The sequence below is a fragment of the Oryx dammah genome, unplaced genomic scaffold (assembly GCF_014754425.2).
Source record: "Oryx dammah isolate SB20612 unplaced genomic scaffold, SCBI_Odam_1.1 HiC_scaffold_29, whole genome shotgun sequence".
Lineage (NCBI taxonomy): Eukaryota > Metazoa > Chordata > Mammalia > Artiodactyla > Bovidae > Oryx > Oryx dammah.
In genome coordinates this window covers 51,659,759-51,683,104 of record NW_024070213.1, presented here as the reverse complement: position 1 = coordinate 51,683,104, position 23,346 = coordinate 51,659,759, and the positions used below count along the sequence as shown (strand labels likewise).

The 23,346-nt window shown below is 40.8% G+C and overlaps 1 protein-coding gene across 1 annotated transcript in view; it reads right to left on the bottom strand.

The window, feature by feature from the left end:
• Positions 1–5,306, bottom strand: part of PAH (phenylalanine hydroxylase) — an 84,418-nt gene extending 79,112 nt beyond the window's left edge. Inside the window, exon 1 of the mRNA XM_040234849.1 lies at positions 5,091–5,306. Coding sequence (XP_040090783.1) covers positions 5,091–5,150 — 60 coding nt within the window. The 5' untranslated portion in view covers positions 5,151–5,306. The remainder of the gene's footprint in view (positions 1–5,090) is intronic.
• Positions 5,307–23,346: the final 18,040 nt, after the last annotated feature.

Genomic DNA, 23,346 nt, shown 5'->3' with positions numbered 1-23,346 from the left:
ATTCCTATTTCTAGTCCACTTGGCAACATTATCCTCTCCTGTTGGCCTCCAGGAAACAGAAGTCACCTATGACTAGGGCGATTCAGATGTGAATGTATGGAACTCTGCCAGCCACCACCTTCCCACTTCCACCCAGGCCAGTCTGACCTTCTCCAGAAACAGCCCTCAGGGTCAGGCCTTTCTTTGGTTCCCACTGACAACAATCCAGCCCTTAGTGGTTGGCAGTGATTGGATGCTCCTAGCAGAATTTAGGGCTTCCCTGATGGCTCAGACAGTAAAGAATCTGCCTGCAATGTGGGAGACCTAGGTTTGATGGCTATGTTGGGAAGATCCCCTAGAGGAGGGCATGGCAACCCACTCCAGTGTTCTTGCCTGGAGAATCCCCATAGACAGAGGAGCCTGGTGGGCTACAGTCCATGGGGTCACAAGGAGTCAGACATGACTTGGCAACTGAACAACAACATAGCCAACAATATACAATACCTCTTTCGAATTGTCAAAAGTCTTGTTGGTGCCTCATCTCCTAAGATTCACCCTCAGGAAACTCCTCTCCAGAAAACTGACTTCGTCCTTGACCTTTCAACACCTCATTACAGGAAATCCACTGCATCCCACCCTTGTCCCTTTTCAAATCCATTACCCTTCCTCAAAAGCCCCATGGGTAGTACTTCTCTCAGAAAACTTCTGTACTCCTCAGCCAAGGTGAATAATCCCTCCTCAATCTAGGTATTCTGTTTGTCTCCTGATGCCCACATGGGACTTGAGAATAACTGACTCACAGAGATAGGCTTGTCCACAATCTCATTTTAGGGAAACTATGGGCCAAAGAAAGTGACTCGCCTGAGAGCACACAGGCAGTGCATGGCAGCTTAAGAACTCAGGCTCCTACTATGGAGAACAGTATGGAGGCGCCTCATAAAACTAAAAATAGATCGCCATATGATCCAGCAATCCCACTCCTAGACATATATCTGGACAAAACTATATTTCAAAAAAATACATGCACCTCAATATTCATAGCAGCACTATTCACAATACCTAAGACCTGGAAACAACCAATATGTCCATCTGACAGATGAACGGATAAAGCTGTAGTACATATGTATACTAGCATATATATATATATATATATTACTGGGAGAAATATCAATAACCTCAAAAATGCAGATGATACCACCCTTATTATTTTGAAATGAGGAAACAGACTCAGCAAGATTAAGTGGCTTGTCCAAGGACACTCAGCTAATGAGTGGCAGAGCCTGTAAGTGAACCTAGGTCCAATAACTCCAAAATCCTTAACCTAAATCCCAGTGACTCAACTGGAACAACAGCTCCCCTTTTCAAAGCTTGAGGGACCTGAACTGAAAGGAAGCTCATGGAATTTTGTGAAATGATGTGATCTTGGGTGGATTCTGATTCCAATACTGTTCTGTGGACCAGCATGGGATCTTGGGCAAACCTTTTCCAGAATGTGTTTAAACTGGCTCATAATCTGTAACTATTTGCTTCAAATAGATATGTGAGTTGACTTAAAAACAAATGTACACTCAGGATGCATAAAGGTACGGAAAATTAGTTTAAAAACTAGAAAAGGAGAAAGAAAGCAGGGAGAAAAAAATCTTTACTAGCAACCAAGAAGAAAAGAATTTTGATCACTGAGAATTGCACAACTGCCCCCATCTCACATGCCAGCAAAGTAGTACTCAAAATTCTCCAAGTCAAGCTTCAACACTACGTGAACCGTGAACTTCAGGTGTTCAAGCTGGATTTACAAAAGGCAGAGGAACCAGAGATCAAATTGTCAATATCCGTTGGATCATCAAAAAAGCAAGAGAGTTCCAGAAAAAAACTTCTGCTTTATTGACTATGCCAAAGCCTTTGACAACAAACTGTGGAAAATTCTTCAAGAGATGGGAATACCAGACCACCTGACCTGCCTCCTGAGAAATCTGTTTGCAGGTCAGGAAGCAACAGTTAGAACTGGACATGGAACAACAGACTGGTTGCAAATAGGAAAGGAGTACGTCAAGGCTGTATATTGTCACCCTGCTTATTTAACTTCTATGCAGAGTACATCATGAGAAACGCTAGGCTGGATGAAGCACAAACTGGAATCAAGACTGCTGGGAGAAATATCAATAACCTCAGATAGGCAGATGACACCACCCTTACAGTAGAAAGCGAAGAAGAACAAAAGAGCCTCTTGATGAAAGTGAAAGAGGAGAGTGAAAAAGTTGGCTTAAAAACTCAACATTTAGAAAATTAAGATCATGGCATGCAGTCCCATCACTTCATGGAAAACAGATGGGGAAGCAATGGAAACAGTGACAGACTTTATTATTTTGGGCTCCAAAATCACTACAGATGGTGACTGAAGCCATGAAATTAAAAGATGCTTGTTCCTTGGAAGAAAAGCTATGACCAACCTAGACAGTATATTAAAAAGCAGAGACATTACTTTGCCAACAAAAGTCCATCTAGTCAAAGCTATGGTTTTTCCAGTAGTCATGTATGGATATGAGAGTTGGAATATAGACTATATTCTGCTGAATGCCGAATAATTGATGCTTTTGAACTATGGTGTTGGAGAAGACTCTTGAGAGTCCTTTGAACTGCAAGGAGATCCAACCAGTCCATTCTAAAGGAAATCAGTCCTGAATATTCATTGGAAGGACTGATGCTGAAGCTGAAACTCCAATACTTTGGCCACCTGATGCGAAGAACTGACCCTGATGATGGGAAAGATTGAAGGCAAGAGGAGAAGGGGACAACAGAGGATGAGATGGTTGGATGGCATCACCAACTCGATGGACATGAGTTTGAGTTGGTGATGGACAGGGAAGCCTGGTGTGCTACAGTCCATGGTAGCACATGTCAAAGAGTTGGACATAACTGAGTGACTGAACTGATAAATACACTTAACAGAAATAAGTTCTCTTTGCTTTTGTCTAACAAATACATTCTATTGTTAATATATTTGGAAAAAGGACAGTTTCCATAACTGCAAGCAATTAATCTAGAGCAAAGATATTCCATGGGTACTCATTGCTGACCTTAGTGCTTTTGGGGGTCATGGGCAGAGGTGTGTTTTCACATGTGTAATTATACAAACACACATCTACAGTGTAACACACCCAGAAACAAGAGCAGACATCCTGCTATGGACACACTAAAAGCCTGTCTATTGCAGAACTTATCTACAGGAGCAAGCAGTGTGGTTGGAGGAGTGCACACGGTGTTGTAGTCAGACCTGGGTTTGAACACTGACTCTGTGCCATTTAGAGCTATGATTTCTGAGTTTCCTTCATCTTTTAATCCGTCACCCCCTTCTATTTTTCTTCATAGCACTTATCCTCCACATGAAATTATATGTTCATTTGGTTAAATGTTATAGTCTTGTCTCCTCCACAGGAATTTAAGTTTCACCAGGGCAGACTTTATACCAGCTAGCTGTACCTGGCTCAGAGTAGGTGCTCAATAAGTCTTTGTTGAGTGATCGAACGAGCCAGACGTCTCTTGCAGGATTGTTGTGCTTGCATGTGTAAATCAACCTTCTATCTGGACTACACCTAGGGCGTTCTGCTTATCTGGGGTAGAGCTTCCGGAAGGTATAAATGTGTCTTTTTGTAGATTGTCAGAGCTGGAGTCCTAGAGACTCAAAGGTGTTAGTAGCTCAGTCCTGTTCGACTCTTTGCGACCCCATGGACTGCAATCCACCAGGCTCCTCTGCCCACAGAATTCTCCAGGCAAGAATACTGGAGTGGGTAGCCATTCCCTTCTCCAGGGGATCTTCCCGACCCTGGGATCAAACCTGGTTCTCCCACATGGCAGGCAGATTCTTTACCATCTGAGTCACCAGGGAAGCTCTCCTAGAGACTATTTTCTATCCACCTCCCCCACCTCCCAGCCCCCCGTTTTACAGATCCCAAACTGAGCCTCTTCCCCAGTTAGGGAACTTCTTGATGATACACAGCATCAGCAAACTAAACACAGAGTCCACATCGCCTGATCCCGGGTCCATCACATTTCCACTGAGAAGCTCCACCAGCCGCTGGGCTTGACTCAGTGTGTGTTCCTCTTGCCAGTATTCTGACACATTTTGTTGAACAAACAAATCATTTCCGGCTAGACACCCCTGGCACTTCTCCTATATTCCAGAAAGTGTGCTAAGAGCTTTAAAGATATTATTTCACTTGACTCTCATACTAACTCTAGGATATGGGTTTTTTTATTCCAACCTTTCAAATGAATAGACCTGAGGCTCTGCAAAGTTAAATAGCTTGCTTTCAACACACAGGTGTTACAGAGCACTCTCTAAACCTTCCTCTTTACACTTTACACTCTCTAAACCTTCCTCTCCCAGGGGTGGGCTTTAAGTCTGAACCGTAAATTCTAGGAATGTGGCCAGTCAATTAAAGAACGCACTTTGCAGTTGTTCACCTCAAGGGACAGGGAACACTTTCTAGAGAATAGAATGCACCCTGGTCATTATTCTTGCCACATTTAAGGTTCTCTTACATTCCAAGTTCAAGGCTGACTCTCGAGTATTTTCCTCTGTGTTTAATTGTCTCCTTCCCCAGGTGGGAGTAAGTCTGGAATCTCTTCATAAGGCATTTTCTCCCAAAGGTGAAAAAAAGGATACAATTTCTTACAATTTTGCCATTTTGATTCCTGGCTGAGAACACTTGTAAAACATCACAGAAGAGTAAATCCGGATGGACCCCTACTCCCGTTCCAGATTGTTAAGGACCAATGTACAGAAGAAAAAGAAGGCGACAGAGACTTGTGTAAAGACACACAGCGAGTCCATCTGTGGCAGCTCTGAAAGCCGATCCCCAACTCCTGCAGCTCATTCCCTGAAAGTCACCCAAGAGATGTTCTCTCCTTGGGAAACGTGTTGAGCACATGTGTTATCTGTCAACTTCCTAAACGTTTCCGTCCTCCTCAAATGAACTCTCAATGTCCTGGTGAGTTGATGGGAGTTGAAAACACCAACACTGCTCTGACCTCTTTCCACGGCGGGAGGGGGGCAAACTCCCCTCCCTGCGCAGCTAAGACCCGACCCCCGCCCCCCCCACCCCCAGGCTCACCTGTCCAAAGTCGCTGAATTTCCTGCCCAAGGCTCCGCTCTCTAGGACCAGAGCTGACATGCTGGCTCGTATCGCGGGCCTTCTCTACAGTAAAGGGCCGTCAGCCGCAGGGCGATTTGCAAACAGCGCAAACAACACGTGGTGCTGAGGTTTTTAACCTGGCTTTAGGGAGGAGCGCCTGCAAGAAGTCTCCTGCCGCGTACCCGCCGCCAGGAACGCCCCCCGATGGGCGTTGTCCTGACTCTGCAGGGCTCTGGGTCAGGGCCTGGGCCACCCAGAGGGGAGCGGCAGGGGGAGCGGCCGGGGAGGGTGGGGCGGATGCGGAGAGGCCGAACTTGGCTGCGCTCCTGGGATGTTGGAAGGCAAGTGAGGGAGGGCAGGACCACCTGTGCCCTGGAGATTAGACAGGTTGGGCATTTCCAGGACTCTCCAAAGCCTGGGCACAGATTCTCGGCCACTGGAGTAAATCTGTGACTGCCTGATGAAAACAATTGTAAGAAGCAGAGTCAAGATCTTAGTTGATGTTTGGAGAGGAGTTCCTTTCTATTAACCACCAAAGAAACGACCTTTTGGGGTCTGACCTCAGAAAACTAAATAGATGATGTTGTGAATACTGGGCACTGTTGCTAAGGAGCAAAGGTGAGAGCACGACCTGGGTTGAAATGCAGCCAGTGTGTCACTGAGCTGTTTACATCACTGCTGGGAGGGAGCACGCAGAAGAGGATGGTAGCACCACCTTACCAGGACGTTTTAGTAAGACTGTGGGTAAGAGAAAGCATGAGGTGACACCTTTAACATTAAGTAGAGTTTTTGCCCTCTGAGCCACCTCCCCCCCCCCCCAGGTGGCGCCAGTGGTAAAGAACCCGCCTCCCAATGCAAGAGGCATAAGAAACGTGGGTTTGATCCCTGGGTTAGGAAGATCCCCTGGAGGAGGGCATGGCAACCCACTTCACTATTCTTGTATCCTCTGTCCATGGGATAGGAGAATTCCTGGAAAATCCCATGGACAGAGGAGCCTGGCGGGCTAGGACCCATAAGGTTGCAAAATCCGAAAGGACTGAAGTGAGGTAGCATGCACGCAGAGTTCTTGCTGTATCGTTCAGCACTCAGTAACTGGGAGATACTGCTTAAAAGTATACCATAGCAGATCTGCAGACTTTTCTTGTGTGCCAGGTGGTGATGGGGATGCAGGGGGGACCCTGCCTCCCCCACCATGCTACCATTCTGGAAGACAGACAGCAAACATATAAGTAAGTTTAGGCAGAGTTAAGCCTTCTGAAGAAAATAAAATAGGGGGATGGGCTAATCTGCAGGAAGATGTTATTCACCTCCACTTTTTCAGTTCTGACACTGAGATGAGACACTCAGTCCCAGCAGGCAAAACTAATTTACAAGAACACTGCAAAGACAGAAGTTCAGAAAAGATGTTAAACAAATCAAGATCGTCAAGGCCTTCAGTCTCTGCCTAATATTTAGCCAGGAGAGTGTAATGGGCTAAGAGAAAACAAGTTCAACAAGCCAATAATAGAGGCTGCTAGAAATCCACCCATTCCCCTCCCATAATTCTTTGAAGGAACGACCAGGCACCTGCCAAAAAATTAAAAAAAAAAAATCAGATTTGGGATTCAAAACAAACAGATTGACTCCTGATTCCACCACTAACTTTGGCCAAGTCCTTGCCTCAATTTGTCTTTAAAATGGGGTTTTAACAGGGAGCCCAGCTCAGTGCTCTGTGATGACCTAGAGGGTGATATGAAGGTGGGGTGGGAGGGAGGCTCAAGAGGCAAGGGGTATATATGTGCTTATGGCTGATTTGTGTTGTTGTACTGCAGAAACCAACACAACTTTGTGAAGCAATTATCCTCCAATTAAAAATAAATAAATAATAAATTTAAGAGGCAAAAAAATAAAATAAAATGGGGCCTTAAGGGTTGTTTAGGATTCTTGGAGCCTCTATTTACATGTCTAGCTTTCTACTGGTTGCTATGAATACAGACATAAGTATAATTTCTATCCAAAAGGAGTCTTTGGGTGTGTGATTAATATTCCCTGTGGTCAGATGGAGAATCAATGTTGTTGAACATAGAAGAACAAGACCTTGACTTCCACCCTTGGGAGAATCCATATCCTTTATTGGACTCCAGTGTTTTCCTAGTGTGATAGACTTGAAGTTTGGCCCCTAGGTCTAGAAGGTCCCATGGAGTAGGAAATGGCAACCTGCTCCAGTATACTTGCCTGGAAAACTCTATGGACAGAGAAACCTGGTGGGCTACAGTCCGTGGGGCTGCAAAAAGTAGGATATGACTGAGTGACTAAGCTCACACATACGCACAGACATGAGATGAAGAGTTTGCTTCCATCCCAAGATTGCCTTGCAAACATCACTTCATCCCTTGATGTTGCTGCCATACTAAGGAGAGCAATGAATGTGACCACCCTGTTATTTTGCTATGTAAGAGGCATGCAATGAATAAAAGCAAGCAGTAACAGCTTCTTCCTTAAATAAACGCACGTGGTATGGTAGACACTGCCAAGCATTCCCCATCTGTGGTTTCATTTTTCCCCTCCAAAACCTTGACCTACGAATCCCCACTTTATAAATAAAGAAACTGAGACACAGAAAGTTTAAATAAGTAGTTCAAAGTCAAACCCCATTTCACCCAGTTCCAAGGCACTGACTCTTACACACTCTTCCTTCCCTTTTGAAAATAAGAACAGCAATGATTTTTAGGACAACAAAATAATAGCACTTCTTTTTTCTTTTCTCATCTACTAAAAATAAAATTCTTAATTTCCTCTCTCATAAAAATGACCCAGATCTGTGTTGGGAAGAGAGCACAATTAGTAGTCTGCTGCTTTAGGGAAAAACATTTAGTAGCTTTTTTTCAAAATTGTTTTGGCTAAAAGGGGAAATTTATCCATGCAATAAGATTAAAACTCACTTACCATGAGATTGCTACTGACATGAATTTTGTGTTTTTTTTTTTTTAAAAAACTACCATTTAAATTGGGATGGAATGCAATGTGTTGCTGTTGTGAACAAGGGTGGTGGTGAGCCCTAAGAAAATTGGTGTAAAAGGAACATCCAAGAATTCAGCCTGTGTGGAGAGGGTGTGGAGAAAAGGAAACCCTCTTACACTGTTGGTGGGAATGCAAACTAGTACAGCCACTATGGAGAACAGTGTAGAGATTCCTTAAAAAACTGGGAATAGAACTGCCATATGACCCAGCAATCCCACTGCTGGGCATACACACTGAGGAAACCAGAATTGAAAGAGTCATATGTACCCCAATGTTCATCGCAGCAATGTTTACAATAGCCAGGACACGGAAGCAACCTAGATGCCCATTGTCATATGAATGGATAAGAAAGCTGTGGTACATACACACACTGGAATATTACTCACCTATTAAAAAGAACGCATTTGAATCAGTTCTAATGAGGTGGATGAAACTGGAGCATATCATACAGAGTGAACTAAGTCAGAAAGAAAAACACCAATACAGTATACTAATGCATATATATGGAATTTAGAAAGATGGTAACAATGACCCTATATGCAAGACAGCAAAAGAGACACAGATGTAAAGAACACACTTTTGGACTCTGTGGGAGAAGGTGAGGGTGGGATGATTTGAGAGAATAGCATTGAAATATGTATATTATATATGTGAAATAGATGACCAGTCCGAGTTTGATGCATGAAACAGGGCACTCAAAGCCAGTGCACTGGGACAACCCTGAGGGATGGGATGGGGAGGGAGGTGTGAGGGGGGTTCAGGATGGGGGACACATGTACACCCATGGCTGATTCATGTCAATGTATGGCAAAAACCACTACAATATTGCAAAGTAATTAGACTCCAATTAAAATAAATAAATAAATTTTTTTAAATAAAGAGAGAGAATTCAGCCTGTCGACCACTGAGATTTGCTGACCAACCAGGAATAGGTAGGCACCATGTTGCAAGATGTGCAGTTGTATACCTGGTAAACTTAGAGTTGACCTTCACTTGGAAGTTGAAGATTTCCCAATCACTGCAGGTTATCAAACACTTGTCATTTAACCTCACAGGTAGAGAGTTGAGTTAATCATAATCTCTGAGTTCATGGCAAGTAATCAAAACCTCCAAGGCCCCTCTCTTGTTTTATTTATTCTATCTCTTTTAGCTTCATGCCACATTCCCTTTCTTTTCCCCCAGATACAACATCCTTAACATGCTTTAATATTTAGTCGTGGATTTATTAGCTACAAGGAAATATTGGTGTGTGTACGTATTTTTCATGAATATGAGTGATGTTGTAATATAGATTTGTTGTTGTTGTTTAGTCATTAAGCCATGTCCAACTCTTTTGTGACCCAATGGACTAGCCCGCCAGGCTCCTCTGTACATGGGATTCTCCAGGCAAGAATATTGGAGAAGGTTGCCATTTCCCACTCCAGGGGATCTTACTGACCCAGGGTTTGAACCTGTGTCTCCTGCATTGGCAGGCAGATTCCTTACCACTGAGCCATCTGGGAAGCCCCAGTATAAATTTACTATAGCATATCAATGTATATAGATTTTCTATAGATTTTCTGGTTTCTAACTTTTTTCTTTCTACATTCTTGGAACGTGGTCATGCTACCGAATAGAGTAACTCTTTGCTCCTTTAACTAGTGTAGTATATTTCCCACTGTGTAACTACCATATTTGATTTACCCATTCCCCAGTGATGAATCTTGGGCTGTCTCTAACTTTCCACCACCCCCAGCAGTAATACTGTGATAAGTATCCTCATCCTTGTCTTCTTACATCCTGTGTGAGAATTTTTTCTGGGATAGAAGGATGAGGTCCTGAATCGTAGGAAACATGCATCCTTAATTTCACAAAGTAATGTCAGATTGCCCCTTTGAATGGCTTGTATGAGTCCACATTCCCACCAGCAGAGCAAATGGGTTCCTGCTGCTGCTGCTGCTGCGGCTAAGTCGCTTCAGTCGTGTCCGACTCTGTGCGATCCCATAGACAGCAGCCTGTTGCTAGGTATCCTCAATATTTTGTCTTTTCCAAATGTCTGATTCCTTGCCAGTATGTTCAATATGAAAAGGCATGTTCCCCAGTGGCTCAGCTGGTAAAGACCTGCCAGTCAATGCAGGAGACTCAGGGTTCAAGGAAGATCCCCTGGAGAAGGGAATGGCAACCCTCACCAGTATTCTTGTCTGGAAAATTCCACGGACAGAGAAGCCTGGCAGGAACAGTCCGTGGAGTTGCAAAGGGTCAGACACAACTGCACATGCACACACACACGTCTAATGAGTGAGTTTGAGCATCTATGTACTTAAGAACTACACCCTGAATGCTGCTAAGTCACTTCAGTCGTGTCCGACTCTGTGTGACACCATAGATGGCAGCCCACCAAGCTCCTCCGTCCCTGGGATTCTCCAGGCAAGAATACTGGAGTGGGTTGCCATTTCCTTCTCCAATGCATGCATGCTAAGTCTCTTCAGTCATGTCTGACTCTGTGCGACCCCATAGGTGGCAGCCCACCAGGCTCCGCTCTGAATAGTTCTTTATCAAACACTTTACCTATTTTTATATTAGGATTCCTGGCTTTTGAATTTAATTGCAGGAATAATTTGTGTAGTCTCGATATTAGCCTTGTGCCTTTCTCAGATCATTAAAGATATCATCTCATCACCAGTCACTCTCAGTTAACTGTCAACTGGTGTCTTTCCTTGTGACAAGTTATAATTCAGATATAATAAAAAATTGATCTTAAAAATGTTGTGGCTTGTGCTATTGGGATCTTTTTAAAGGAGTCCTTCCTTATTCCTATGTTGCTATGATACTTGCTTCTTTCTTCTGTCATCCTGAGTTTTCTCTTTCACATTCAGATCTTTAGTCTTTCTGGATCTCTTGTGTATGGGATACGGTAATGACCCAGCTGTTTTTATCTTTTCTCTCCAAATCACAAGTCAGCTTTTCTATAACAAGTCCCCCTGATTTTTATGTCAGAATTTTCTGAGTCAAGATGAAATTGCCATTTGTCCCTTGGTCTTTCTCTAAAGCTTTATTTTATTCCATTGGTGTAGTGCATTATATCACTTCTTGTGTGCCAGTATCATACTACATTTATTATTACAATATGGTCTAGTGGTCTATCTTAATAATATCTGGTTGTCAGGTCCCCTTTCTTGCTTGTATGTTTTCAAAAGTTTATTTGGGTATCAGTACACACTTATTCTTCCATATTTCATCTGAAACATTGATTAGTTTAACCCTGAATGTTTTGGATAATCTGTGGACACTTGTGTTAAACAGGAGCAGTCAAGAGTAGACGTACACACTAGATCCAAATTTATGAACACAGCAAAAGTTTCTCCATCAATATTATACATGATGTGATGTATTTCCTTTCATCTATTAATATAATGAATCACATTGGTAGATTTTTTTAGATGTTAAACTCTTCTTATATGCCAGGATAAAACCTCTTTAATTATAATGTATTAATTTTTATTACACTAGTAGATATGGTTAGCTTTATGTTTTATATAAGATTTTCCCATCTCTTTTTAGTAGTGAAATGAAACTGAAATTTTATTACTTGTACCATCATCTTATTTTGAAATCAAGATTATAGTAATCTTGCACAAGGAGTTGTACAACTTGCCCTGTTTTTATAATTTCTGGAATAACCTATAGAAAATAGAAAGTATTTGTTTCTTGAAGATTTGGTAGGACCTCTTGTAAATATGTTGGACTGAAATTTTGGAAAGCAGGAAAAGTAATATAGTTCAATTTATTTCACTTTTATTGGCATATTTATTTTTTATGTTTCTTCTCAGTTTGTATTTTTTTTCAGAGATTAATTCATTCTGTCAAGGTCTCAACAACACTACCATATTACTGTTTATAACATTCTTTTATTTTTTGGAGTTCTTTTGTGTCTATATTTATTTTTCCTTTTTTACTTTGTAATTTGTTTATCTGAATTTTCTCTTATCCTGCCAGATGTTTGCCCAATAAGAGTCAGCATTTCATAAGACTGCTCCTCTCTGCTGTTTGCATTGTCATCTAGCTCATTGTTTCTCTCCACTTTTCTTTATTACGTTGTGTTTGAGCTTGCTTTCTTGTTATTTTCCAAACTTCTTGAGTTGAACACTTAGTTTATTTGTTTTTAATTTTCTTTGTTTCCTGATAAATGCATTTAAAATGAAGTGTTTCTAAGTACTGCTTTGGCTGTGTCTCATTAATTGGATACAGTTAGTGTTTTTGTTATTGTTTGGTTCTAAGTTTTGAATATAATGATCTCCATAATTCAAGAGTTATTAGTAGTCTGTTATTTTAAATTCAAAATACCGGAGATGTTTTTAGCTCTCAGTTTTAAAATTTCTAACTGAATTACATCATGGCTAAAGAGCCCAGTCTTTGTCACTATGATTCTTTGGGGTTTATTGAAGCTTTTTTGGTGACCAAGTACATGTGGCCAATTTTTGTTTTCAGATATTCAAAATTTTCAGATACAATAGAAAAAATAGGTAATCTTTATTTCTTAGATATAGATAGATATAGATATCTTAACATGCTCACTTCAGAAGTTAATAGATCAGATCAAAAAACTGATCTAGAACACAAATAACACATTCAAACATTTATACAGAGATTATAATATACATACATATCTTGTGTTTTAATCTAATCTGAAAATTTCTTCTTATTAGTAAGCTTAACCCATTTAAATTATTATAACAACTTTTATGTTAGGGCATATTTCTTTTATTTTATTTCATATTTTCCATTTCCTGCACTTTCTCTTTATTTCATTTTCTCCTTTTTAACCTTTCTATGGAAGAACAGATCAAGTTTTGCTCTTATGATAAAAAAGTTATCCCTTCTATTTGTTTTTCTTTGCTGGTTGTTATGGCCTGAAATGTTTGTGTCCCCCCTAAAGTTCATAGTGCGATGCCTCATCCTCAGTGTGATGGTATTTAGAACTGAGGAATTTGGGAGGTGATTAGGATGTGAAGGTGGAGCCCTCATGAGAGGGATTAGTGCCCTTATGAGAGGAGACATAAAAGAGTTTGTTTCTTCCCTCTCTGCTCTTCACTGTGTATAATACTGTGAGAAGATGGCCATCTGAAAACCAGAAAAGGGCTTCTCACCAAATAGTAGATCTGCTAGCACCTTGATCTTGTCCCAGCCTCCAAAACTGTAAGAAAAAAAAAAAGTGTTTGCTATTTTAGCCACCCAGTCTATGGTATATTTGTTATAGCAGACCAAACTAAGACACTGGTTATCTCTAAGCTGTTATTTATTTTTTCCATTTTGATATAATGAGTTATAATGATCCACTCATGTGGATCAAAAATCCAAAAGTAAAAGCATAAATAATGACAATTCTCTCACACTCCCACATCCTTCAGCTGCCTGATTCTCTTCCCCAAAGACAACCAACATTATTATTTTCTTCCAGAGACTTTAAAGCCAATATATGTTTGCACTTGTGTGTGTGCATGTATTCTTTCTCTTCCATTCAAATAGCAGCGCAGCATACATGGTACCTTGGCTTTTTAACTTTTGTCTTAATAACATGTCTTGGGATCATCCTGCTTACTATATACCTTCTTCATTCTTTTTTTTTTTTTTGGCAGAGCTGCGCAGCCTGAAAGATCTTAGTTCCCTGACCAGAGATTGAAGCCGAGCACCATGCAGTGGAAGCTCGAAGTCCTTACCCCTGCACTGCCAGGGGATTCCTCATCATTCTTTTTAATAGCTCCATTGTAGTTCTTTGTATAAATTAACATAATTCAATTCGTATTCTGTTAATTAACAGTTTTGTTGTTTCTAATCTTTTGCTATTACAAATAATGCTGTGATAAATAACTTTTATGTGCATCGTTTTACATGTATGTTAGCTTATGTCTGGATGAAAAAAAGACTGTGAGTAGAATTTCTGGGTCAAAAGGTATGGACCAATATCATTTCGATAGATACTGGCAAATTATCCTCCAGAGGGCGACCATATAATTTATCATCTAAACTGGAATTTTCTGATAGTGAAAGTAGTGCTAGTGATAATTACACTGACATAACAGGTATAAATTGAGACTGTCTCAGGCAAATCATTATGAACAGTTTTCCAGTCCTTATGGGTTCTGACAGTTCATACACTATCAGATAAATATTTTTATCTGATCTATTTTATCTATTTATTTTTGATCTATTTTCTATTTATTTTATCTATTTATTTATTACCTATTTATTTTATCTATTTCCTATAATTTTTCCAGCTCAATATGAGATTGCTTACCTCAGTATTGACAAGTCTTAACAAGTAGGTTCAGATACACAGAAAAACCAGACATCACTTGAGGAAACCTAAAAATCTGCCAAGTCAGGATTCACAGCAAAATGGTCATCAACCTTACCTGGGGATGAGCAGGGCTATAGCTTTCTTGGGTGAGTACACACAGGCAGACTAGAATATCTGAGTCAATGAAAGATCTATCAGACCTTATGGAAGCTCAGCACTTGCCTTTCACACCAACCTGATAACCATGAGACTAAGGCAGGTCTCGATCTTGGAGCCTTTCCTGGATCAAGCAGAAGTCATTGACCTCAGCCATCCATTGCATAAGCTGATGAAGATGCTATAGCACAAAAACTAGAATTAACTTCCCTCTTACCATCTCTTCGCACTAATATGAACCACTTGAGCCAAGAACACTTATGAATTCATCACTGTGAGAGGAGAACCCACACATGTGGCCTTTAGAACCCACACATGAGACCTCTTCTGCACTTACAAACTTTAAAATCCTTGAAAATCTTGAGGAGGGAAAATCTCATTATAGTTTTAATTAGAATATCTTTTATTTTGAGCAAGGTGTCTATTTACTTTTCTGTGAATTATTTATACCTTGAGTTATACCCCTGCCCTTTACAGTTTAAATCACTGGACAGGACAGAGACTTGGGGCTTTATCCCCAAACCTTGCCCCCAATCCCAGTTACACTCCACTGTGGAAGATACCTACCTGCTCTTCATGGAAGCATCTATAGGTATAATCTAGTATTGTTGTTCTTTGACATACACACACAAAAGATGTCCCAATTCTGATTATTTCTCTAACAGAGAGTCTTGTATTTAGCTTGGAGATTTCCCACTGGGAGATTTTAAATATGGTTCTGTGGTCTTAGTGATGGCCTCTGACTTAAAGAGGTTCATCCCACAATGAATTGTTTCTTTGGGGTCATCTCACCATGTAGCCTAGTTCAAGAAAGACATACCTCTGTCCTTCCAATGGAGGAGTCTAGCTTTCTGTCACTGTGACCACACATTCATGTTCAATATTCAAATAAGCTAGAGAGTTTCTTGCCTTTATACAAGAGTCAGGCATAGTTCGTCCATCCCCTAAATTCCAGAGGACAAAGGCCATGCTCTCTGTTAGGTTCTTTTTAACCTCCCTAACTTGCTGTAAGGTGAAAGAGAAAGAAGTCTGGGAAGAAAGAGTAAGATAAATATGTTATGATACTGCTTCTATGTAGAATCTTAAAAATGGGTACAAATGAACTTATCTACAAAACATAAATAGAGTTACAGAGGCAGAAAACAAAGTTATGGTTACCAGGGTGGGAGGGTAGGGAGGGATAAACTGGGAGACTGGGAAAAAAGAAAGGAGAAATGGGACAGATCACTAGTCAGTGGAAAGGAAAGATGTCCCAGCACACTAACAAATCTCTCTCTAATAAATTTTCTATTCCAGCCATTTGTATTAGTCTCCTAGACTCCCCTTATAAATCCTTAAAGTGAGTGTTGAGCTGAGGGTTGCAAAATGGGCTTCAGCATCTCTTAGAATGTCCTGCATAGAGTGTCAGACTCCAAAATAACAACCACGAAACAATCACGTTTCACATATCATTAGAGTAATAACAGGAACTATGGGTCTCAAACAAATTCGGCTGTTCCTTTACGTGTGTAATTAGGGTATGCATTTGTGCAGAATTTAGAAAAGGAGCATGTGGAGAGGTAATTTCCACAGCATTTCTACATGTCTTGGACTCCCCTTTTCAAAGATATTGGCAGAGCAAATAGCCTTGGAGCTGAGAGATAAGATCCTGTGTGTCAAAGGGCAGAATGTTGATCAGCATGATAGATAGAGAATCTCTCCATCCCAGAAGACACCCCATGATAAAAAAGCTTTCTCCTCTACCCAGAGAAGATTTTCATATGTTCCAGGGTAAAGATAATGCCTCACTTTGGAGAAGAGGATGGGAAAGTTGCCATCAATCCTTAAATAAGATCAGAGTTTCCTGAGCTCCTTGTTCCTCTGCTGTGACACAGATCCAATGTGTGCTCAGCATCTTCCCAGATTCACTCTGCACTGATGCCCATGAACTTGAGGGACAAGGGGAGCCAACATGAACATAAAACATGTTGCCTGCTGTGCTCTGAGAAATTTACTGCTTAAATTCATTTGGGTTTGTTGTTTCCTTACTGGCCAATTTCATGGAAATTTGACATGTTAGCCTAGCAGTTACACTGATATTTGGGAACTGCTTAACCTACTTGATGGAGAAGAAGCAAAGATGTGGCATCTGTGGCAAGTGGCCCCATTTTCTTTCTCTCTCTCTCAGAAAATAGAAGCTCTGAATGTATCCAGCCCCAAGGCTTCCCAAAATAAAAGATCTCCCAGGTTTCCTTGCAGCTAGATGTAACCACAGGTCTAATATTTGATCAAGGAAATGCAAAGAGAGGGGCTTCCCAGATGGAGCTAGTGTTAAAAATCCCTCCTGCCAATGAAGCAGACATAAAAGACACGAGTTCAATCGCTGCGTCAGGAAGATCCCCTGGAGGAGGGCATGGCAACCCACTCCAGTGTTCTTGCCTGGAGAATCCCATGGACAGAGGAGCCTCGTGGGCTACTGTCCATGGGGTCCCAAAGAGTCGGACACGGCTGAAACAACACAGCTCATACAAAGAGAAGCAGTCTGTGCAACGTTTCGGAATTGTTCCTGAAGGAGGCCTGTCCTCCCTTTATTTTCTCCCTATTGCAGGTTGGAATGCAGAAATGCGGGCTGGAGAAGGAGCATTGTATATTGCATTGTGAGGTGAACGCAGGAACGGGAGCCACGCTTTCCGGAGCGAGAAAGAGAAGGAAACGGGCAGGGGGAGCCTGATGCAAGATACTGTGGACTGTCGCTCCAGCAGCCTGGGGCCGCTGCCTTAGACACTGGCATAAAAGGAAAATTAACTTCTACTTTGTTTAAACCCATGTTATTTTGAAATTTCTGCCCCTCACAACCAAGTCTACTTCTAGCAATATGAGAGATGTGAGAATAATATTTAAGATGGATTTATCTATGCAAGAATTACTCTTTCCTCATCAGAATTTTTAAAACAGTGCAATGCCTCATTGGAAAAAATTTTGGAGACCCCCACATTTCACACCTTGCAGTCAACTGGCCGTGAGCTTCTTTAAAACCTCATTCCTATGGTCTGCTTCTTTTCAGTCTAACTTTTCCCACACAGACCACCCAGAAATCTGAAGATCACTATCAATCAATGCCCACACAAACTAATAATCAACGTACATAGTGGTTTCCATCAAAGTAAGATTTAAGGCAAAGTATTCTAGGAATTATTAGTAGAACTCAGACGTTTCCTTGGGTTATAATAAAATCAGCTGGTAAACCAAGTGCACTTGATCAAAGGTTTTTCATATATATATGTATAGATAGATAGATAGATAGACATAGAAATCTTAAGACTCCGGAGCCATTAGCCCTTTTGGCAACATCAGGTTGAAGTCACTGAGTATCATTCATACATTGTCATTCATACACTCATTCATTAAACAAATTGTTGAATATATTCCATTCCTCCTCCAGGGAATGTTTCTGACGTGGCGACTGAATATACTCCTGAACCGTCATGCACGGTTCAAGACACTGGTGAGCAGGACAGTCCATGCTCTCACTGATTTCACGTTCTTTTAAGGGGAATATGATGAGTAAACAAGAAGGGGAAAAAAGCAAGATACACTCAGTGTTAATGATGGCCAAGAAGAAATAAAGTTTTAAAAAGAGGTATTATAAAGGAAAGAAACTGTTCTGAAGAGGCCGATTTGAGTTGGATGCAAAAGGATGACCTATTCAACCAGGTAATATTTGACCTGAGAATTGAATTGTGAGAAGGCTCAACTCCAAATGCAAAGATGAGAGGGCAGAAGGATCCCACTTACAGGAACATTTTAGAAAATCTTTAAAGCAATGAGTAGTGGGACTTTTTTGAGGAACAGACAGAGGCCTGTCATGACTGAGGTAGACAGTGAAAAGGAGAGAGGGGTGAGCTGAGTTTTGAGAGGCGGGCAGAGACAGTTCCTGTGTTTATAGCCATGGTATACTACAGCCTGCTTATATAGACATGAGAGAGCTCATTCTTCAGTTTTGTGAGATTGTTGCTAAACACATCCCTGACTATAAACTAAATTATATAAACTTAAAATTAAATAAGTTATATTAAAACAAAGGTAATAAATCCTCAAGACATCATTTCATAATTATTTCACTAAATCTTAATTATCCGTGCTCCTCGGGTTATTGATGTCCATTTTATCTGTGTGGTAAAAAACACCACATAATAATATACTGCTGCAGCTCTGCTCTCAACTTCATGCTCACATTGGTAGCTTGAAATCTGCCAAAGCAGGAATATTTACTCCATGGAAATCAGCAAACACCACACATCAGGAGTGAAGTCAGTGGGTTGTTAAACATTTACCACCATCCCATCAACAACAGCTACAGCAGCAAAAGCACAGGTAGGACTGGTTTGAAGTCAGATGCCTCAGAGGCAGGACAAGGTCAGCCCAGGGACTGAAGACACTTTGGGGAAGAGTGGGCTCAGCCACCGGTCCATAGAGCTGTGGCATCAAATCCAAGTAGATCAAAATAAGATTCGGTCTAAGAAAAGTCCAAAGTCAAAGCCAGGGAAGCTGCCACAGTAGTGGGGCTGACAAGTAAGTGTTGGCACTCAGTTGGTCAAGGCGAATACCACCTCTTCCAAAATACAATGCCCCCAGGTGGGAGTGGTCACCCGTTCCTGACTCAGGTAGCATCTTGACTTTCTTTCAATAACTAAACTTATAAATTCTCTTGTCTTATTTTCACTATTCTGTCTCCTCCTTCAAGATTAAGAACTCTCAGTCTAGAAACCAGATCTTAGTCTTTCTAAATTCCAGGACTAAGCATGGTGTCTAGTTCATTATACTAAGTGCTCATTCATATTAGTTTAATTGAGAATGTAGAAAAATATGTACAAAAATGTTCAGATCCAAAAAAGTTTGGGGAGAACTCAAAACTTCATCAATAGAGAAATTAATTAAATTATATTTCATTCACATAATAGATATAGTCATAAAAATATTTTTTAAAATCATAAACATTTATAACACTTCACAAATATTTATCATACTCCAAATACACACAATTCAACTCATGACTGATAAAAGTAAAACATAAAGTCTTGGATTCCACATTGTGTAAATATGTCAGGAGGCATACAAAAACAACAAAGAAAGAATGAGAAAGAGGAATTTTCTCTAGTTATGGGATTGGGAGAACAGGTTTTGTTGCTATGGTTGTTATCTTTTCCATTTAAATGTATATAAGGAAGGAAATTTTCAATGAATAAAGGAGCTTGCCTAGAAAATTTTCCCAAAGCCATGTTGGATTTCTAATTAGACATAAAAGGCTATCCTTCAGCTTTACTCTTTCTGTCTCCTCCTCTCTGGAAACAGAAAGGAACACATATTTATTCTGTATTTAAATATTTATTCAGTACTAGGCATTTTGCAGAGGCCATCTTATTTAATTCATTCTAGAATCCAGTGGGATAGATTTTGGATATTCCTGTTGTATGGATTAGGAATCTGAGATATAAGCAAAAGACCTGGGGTGGTGATGTTAGTCTTGAGAAAAATATCCATTACCCTTTCCCATTGATTCTTGAGTGAGAGAAGAGCCTCCTGTGGAAGGCAAGGGTGGTATAAACACCTCTGTCCACTCAGAGATCCCTGGTCCCTGTAGAGTCTCGGTAGGCGTGGCCATTTGAAAGCTACGGTCTTAGGGGTTGTGATCTTTATTCATAGAGTAATTAATTTGGGAGGCATGCAGCCCACTAGACCAATGCGATGCCCAGTTTCTTGTAAAACACATGCATGATCTTAGACCTTGATTTTTTTCTAATTCTTTTGCATCTGTCTCACTGGTGGGAGGAGGGGAGCTAGCTGGACTCTTAAGATTGAGAAGATACTTGGGGGGACTAGAAGTGAGTGAGATTCATCCATGCAACCTAAAAATATGTATTAAAGTTTTGCTGGAAAACAGGCACTATTCTAGTTCCAAGTATAAATGCTTCCCTGAGTTTATGTTCTTTTTAGGATTAGTAAAATTACAGGGATAAATTCAAATTTACAGCTGTAACAGAGAACATGAAGAGACACACATGATACTGCAAGAAGCTTTCCCCTGGAGGTTTTCTTGATTTAAGAATACCTAGATGAAAAAGGAAGGGAAGACTCTGGAACTCTCTGGAACCTTCCAGGCAGAAGAAGAAGCATACGCAAAAGTCAAATATGGTAGAAACAATGGGGAATAAGGTTGAAGATGTAGCCAGAGAGCTAGAGAGAGCTAGACTATGCAGAGTCTTATAGACCAAGTGAAGAGTTGTGTGTTGTTGTTTTTTTAAATATTTTTCCTGGAAGAATTTCCAAGCCATTGAAGTATATAATAAAATGGTACTCTTTTATGAGATTGCCAGCTTCCCTGGTGGCTCAGCCAGTAAAGCATCTGTCTGCCATGGAGGAAACCTGGGTTCAATTTCTGGGTCAGGAAGATCCCCTGAAGAAGAGCCTGGCAACCTACTCCAGTATTCTTGCCTGGGAAATCTCATGGACAGAGGAGCCTGGTGGGTTACCATCCATGGTATTGCAAAGAGTCAGACACCACTTAGCAACTAACACTTTTTATGATATTTGCATTATAACAAATCACTTGGGCTGGTGGAGTGGAGGGCAGGGAAGCATAGCAAGAGCAGTTCAGAAGTAATTACAGTTGTTCAGGCAAGAAATGGACATCTTGAACTAAAACAGTGGAGATAAAGAAAATGGGATGCATTTGAGAAAGACTTAGAAGGTTGAAAGAGTCCATTTAGATATGGTGGGTGAGGGTGAGAAACAGGTCAAAGATGACTTCTGGGCTGCTGAGTCAATGGAAATAGTGCCATTCTCAAAGATGCCTCCATGCATGCTCTTTTATGGTTTTACTTCTCTTTTGCTTTTTAATTTACTTATTTCTAATTAAAGGATAATTGCTTCACTATATTGTGTTGGTTTCTGTCATGCATCAACACGAATCAGTCATAGGTATACATATGGCCCCTCCCTCTTGAATCTCCTTCCCCACCCATTCCACCCCTCTAGGTTGTCAAAGAGCCCCGGCTTGAGTTCCCGAGTCATACGGCAAATTCCCACTGGTTCTCTATTTTACATATGATAGTGTATTGAATAAATATTTAAATGCAGTGACCCAGACATTTTTGAGATCAACCTAAGGAGAAGTTAAGATGAAGGTCCATTTAGTCTGTATTTAGTAGATGCATTCAAGCCATTTGCTGTCACTTGCATAGATAGCTATTTCTGGTTGTCTAGAAGTAAGGAGGTACACTTACCATGTACCTTCAGGAACACTCCTACTCTTTCTGTCCTAAGTCACTGACTCTTAGATTCAAAGTCAGAAGTCTTGAAAATGTAGCCTATGTGTCCAGTTTTCTTCAGCCCTTGATTAAAACAATTTCCTTTCTGGAGAGCTAGTTTCTTTGGAAGGAATGATACTAAAGCTGAAACTCCAGTACTTTGGCCACTTCATGCGAAGAGTTGACTCACTGGAAAAGACTCTGATGCTGGGAGGCATTGGGGGCAGGAGGAGAAGGGGACGACAGAGGATGAGATGGCTGGATGGCATGACGGACTCGATGGACGTGAGTCTGAGTGAACTCTGGGAGTTGGTGATGGACAGGGAGGCCTGGCGTGCTGAGATTCATGGGGTTGCAAAGAGTCGGACACGACTGAGCGACTGAACTGAACTGAACTGAACTGAATGCACAACAAAGTTAACAATACTGTATTGCATAAATGAAATTTACTAAGCAGGTGGATCTTAAGTCTGCTCAACACACACACACACACACACACACACACACGAGAGAGAGAGAGAGAGGAGAGAGGGAGAGAGAGAGAGGAAAAAGAAAATGGTAATTATGTGAGCTGATGAGTATGTTAATTACTTGATTGTTGTGATATGAACATCAAAACCTCAAGTCGTACAACTTAAATATACTTAAATATAAATTTTAACTCATCAATTATAAAATTGGGGGGAAATATCATATGCTTGAGCAACTCCCTTCAAATAAAAAAAAAGCAGAATTTCTTTCCTTGTTGGGAATATACTTGATAATAAAACACAAGGATGAGAAGGAATCGATGGGAAGTTAAGATTTCCAAGGTGGAGCTGTTCTGAGTGCAGACCACACCCAGGATGTAGCCTTGGAGGAGTGTAACAAAGGGAGTGGAGGTTAAGCTTGCTGAAGTCTCAAAAGTCAAGGAAGCGAGATGCTCTGTGTTGGGTAGATAGCTCCCATAGCCCTTTTCTTGCCACTGCAGATTTCCATCAGTGCTTCAGGGCCAGCATCAAAGACCATCTCTGCAATAACTTACCAATCATCCCCACTCCCTTCAGAAGTCATTGGGACACCCCTTCATCCCAAGAAAGTATGTTTATGGAAATAGTGTAACTTCTTTATCAGAAGATTAATTCTTCATAGCTCTGAATAACGAAGACTATGTCTTATCACCTGGAATATCTCTAGAGTGCTAATTCTCCATCTGCAGAGTACCAAATGATTACTATATAGCTTGTCAAAAGGCCAGTTGGCCAGATTATGACTTGGTAGGTCTGGGATGAAACTTTATAATCTGAACATTAATAGGCATCTCATATATATCTAATGTAAGTATTGTGTGGATGTGATACAGACAGCACAATGCTCTGTGAACTGAACTGTATAGGGTAAAATTAGTAGAATCTACTTGTAATGAAATTAGTAGACTATTGCTTTTTGGCAAGAAAGCTATGACAAACCTAGACAGTGTGTTAAAAAGCAAAGACATCACTTTGCCAACAAAGGTATGTATGGTCAAGGTTATAGT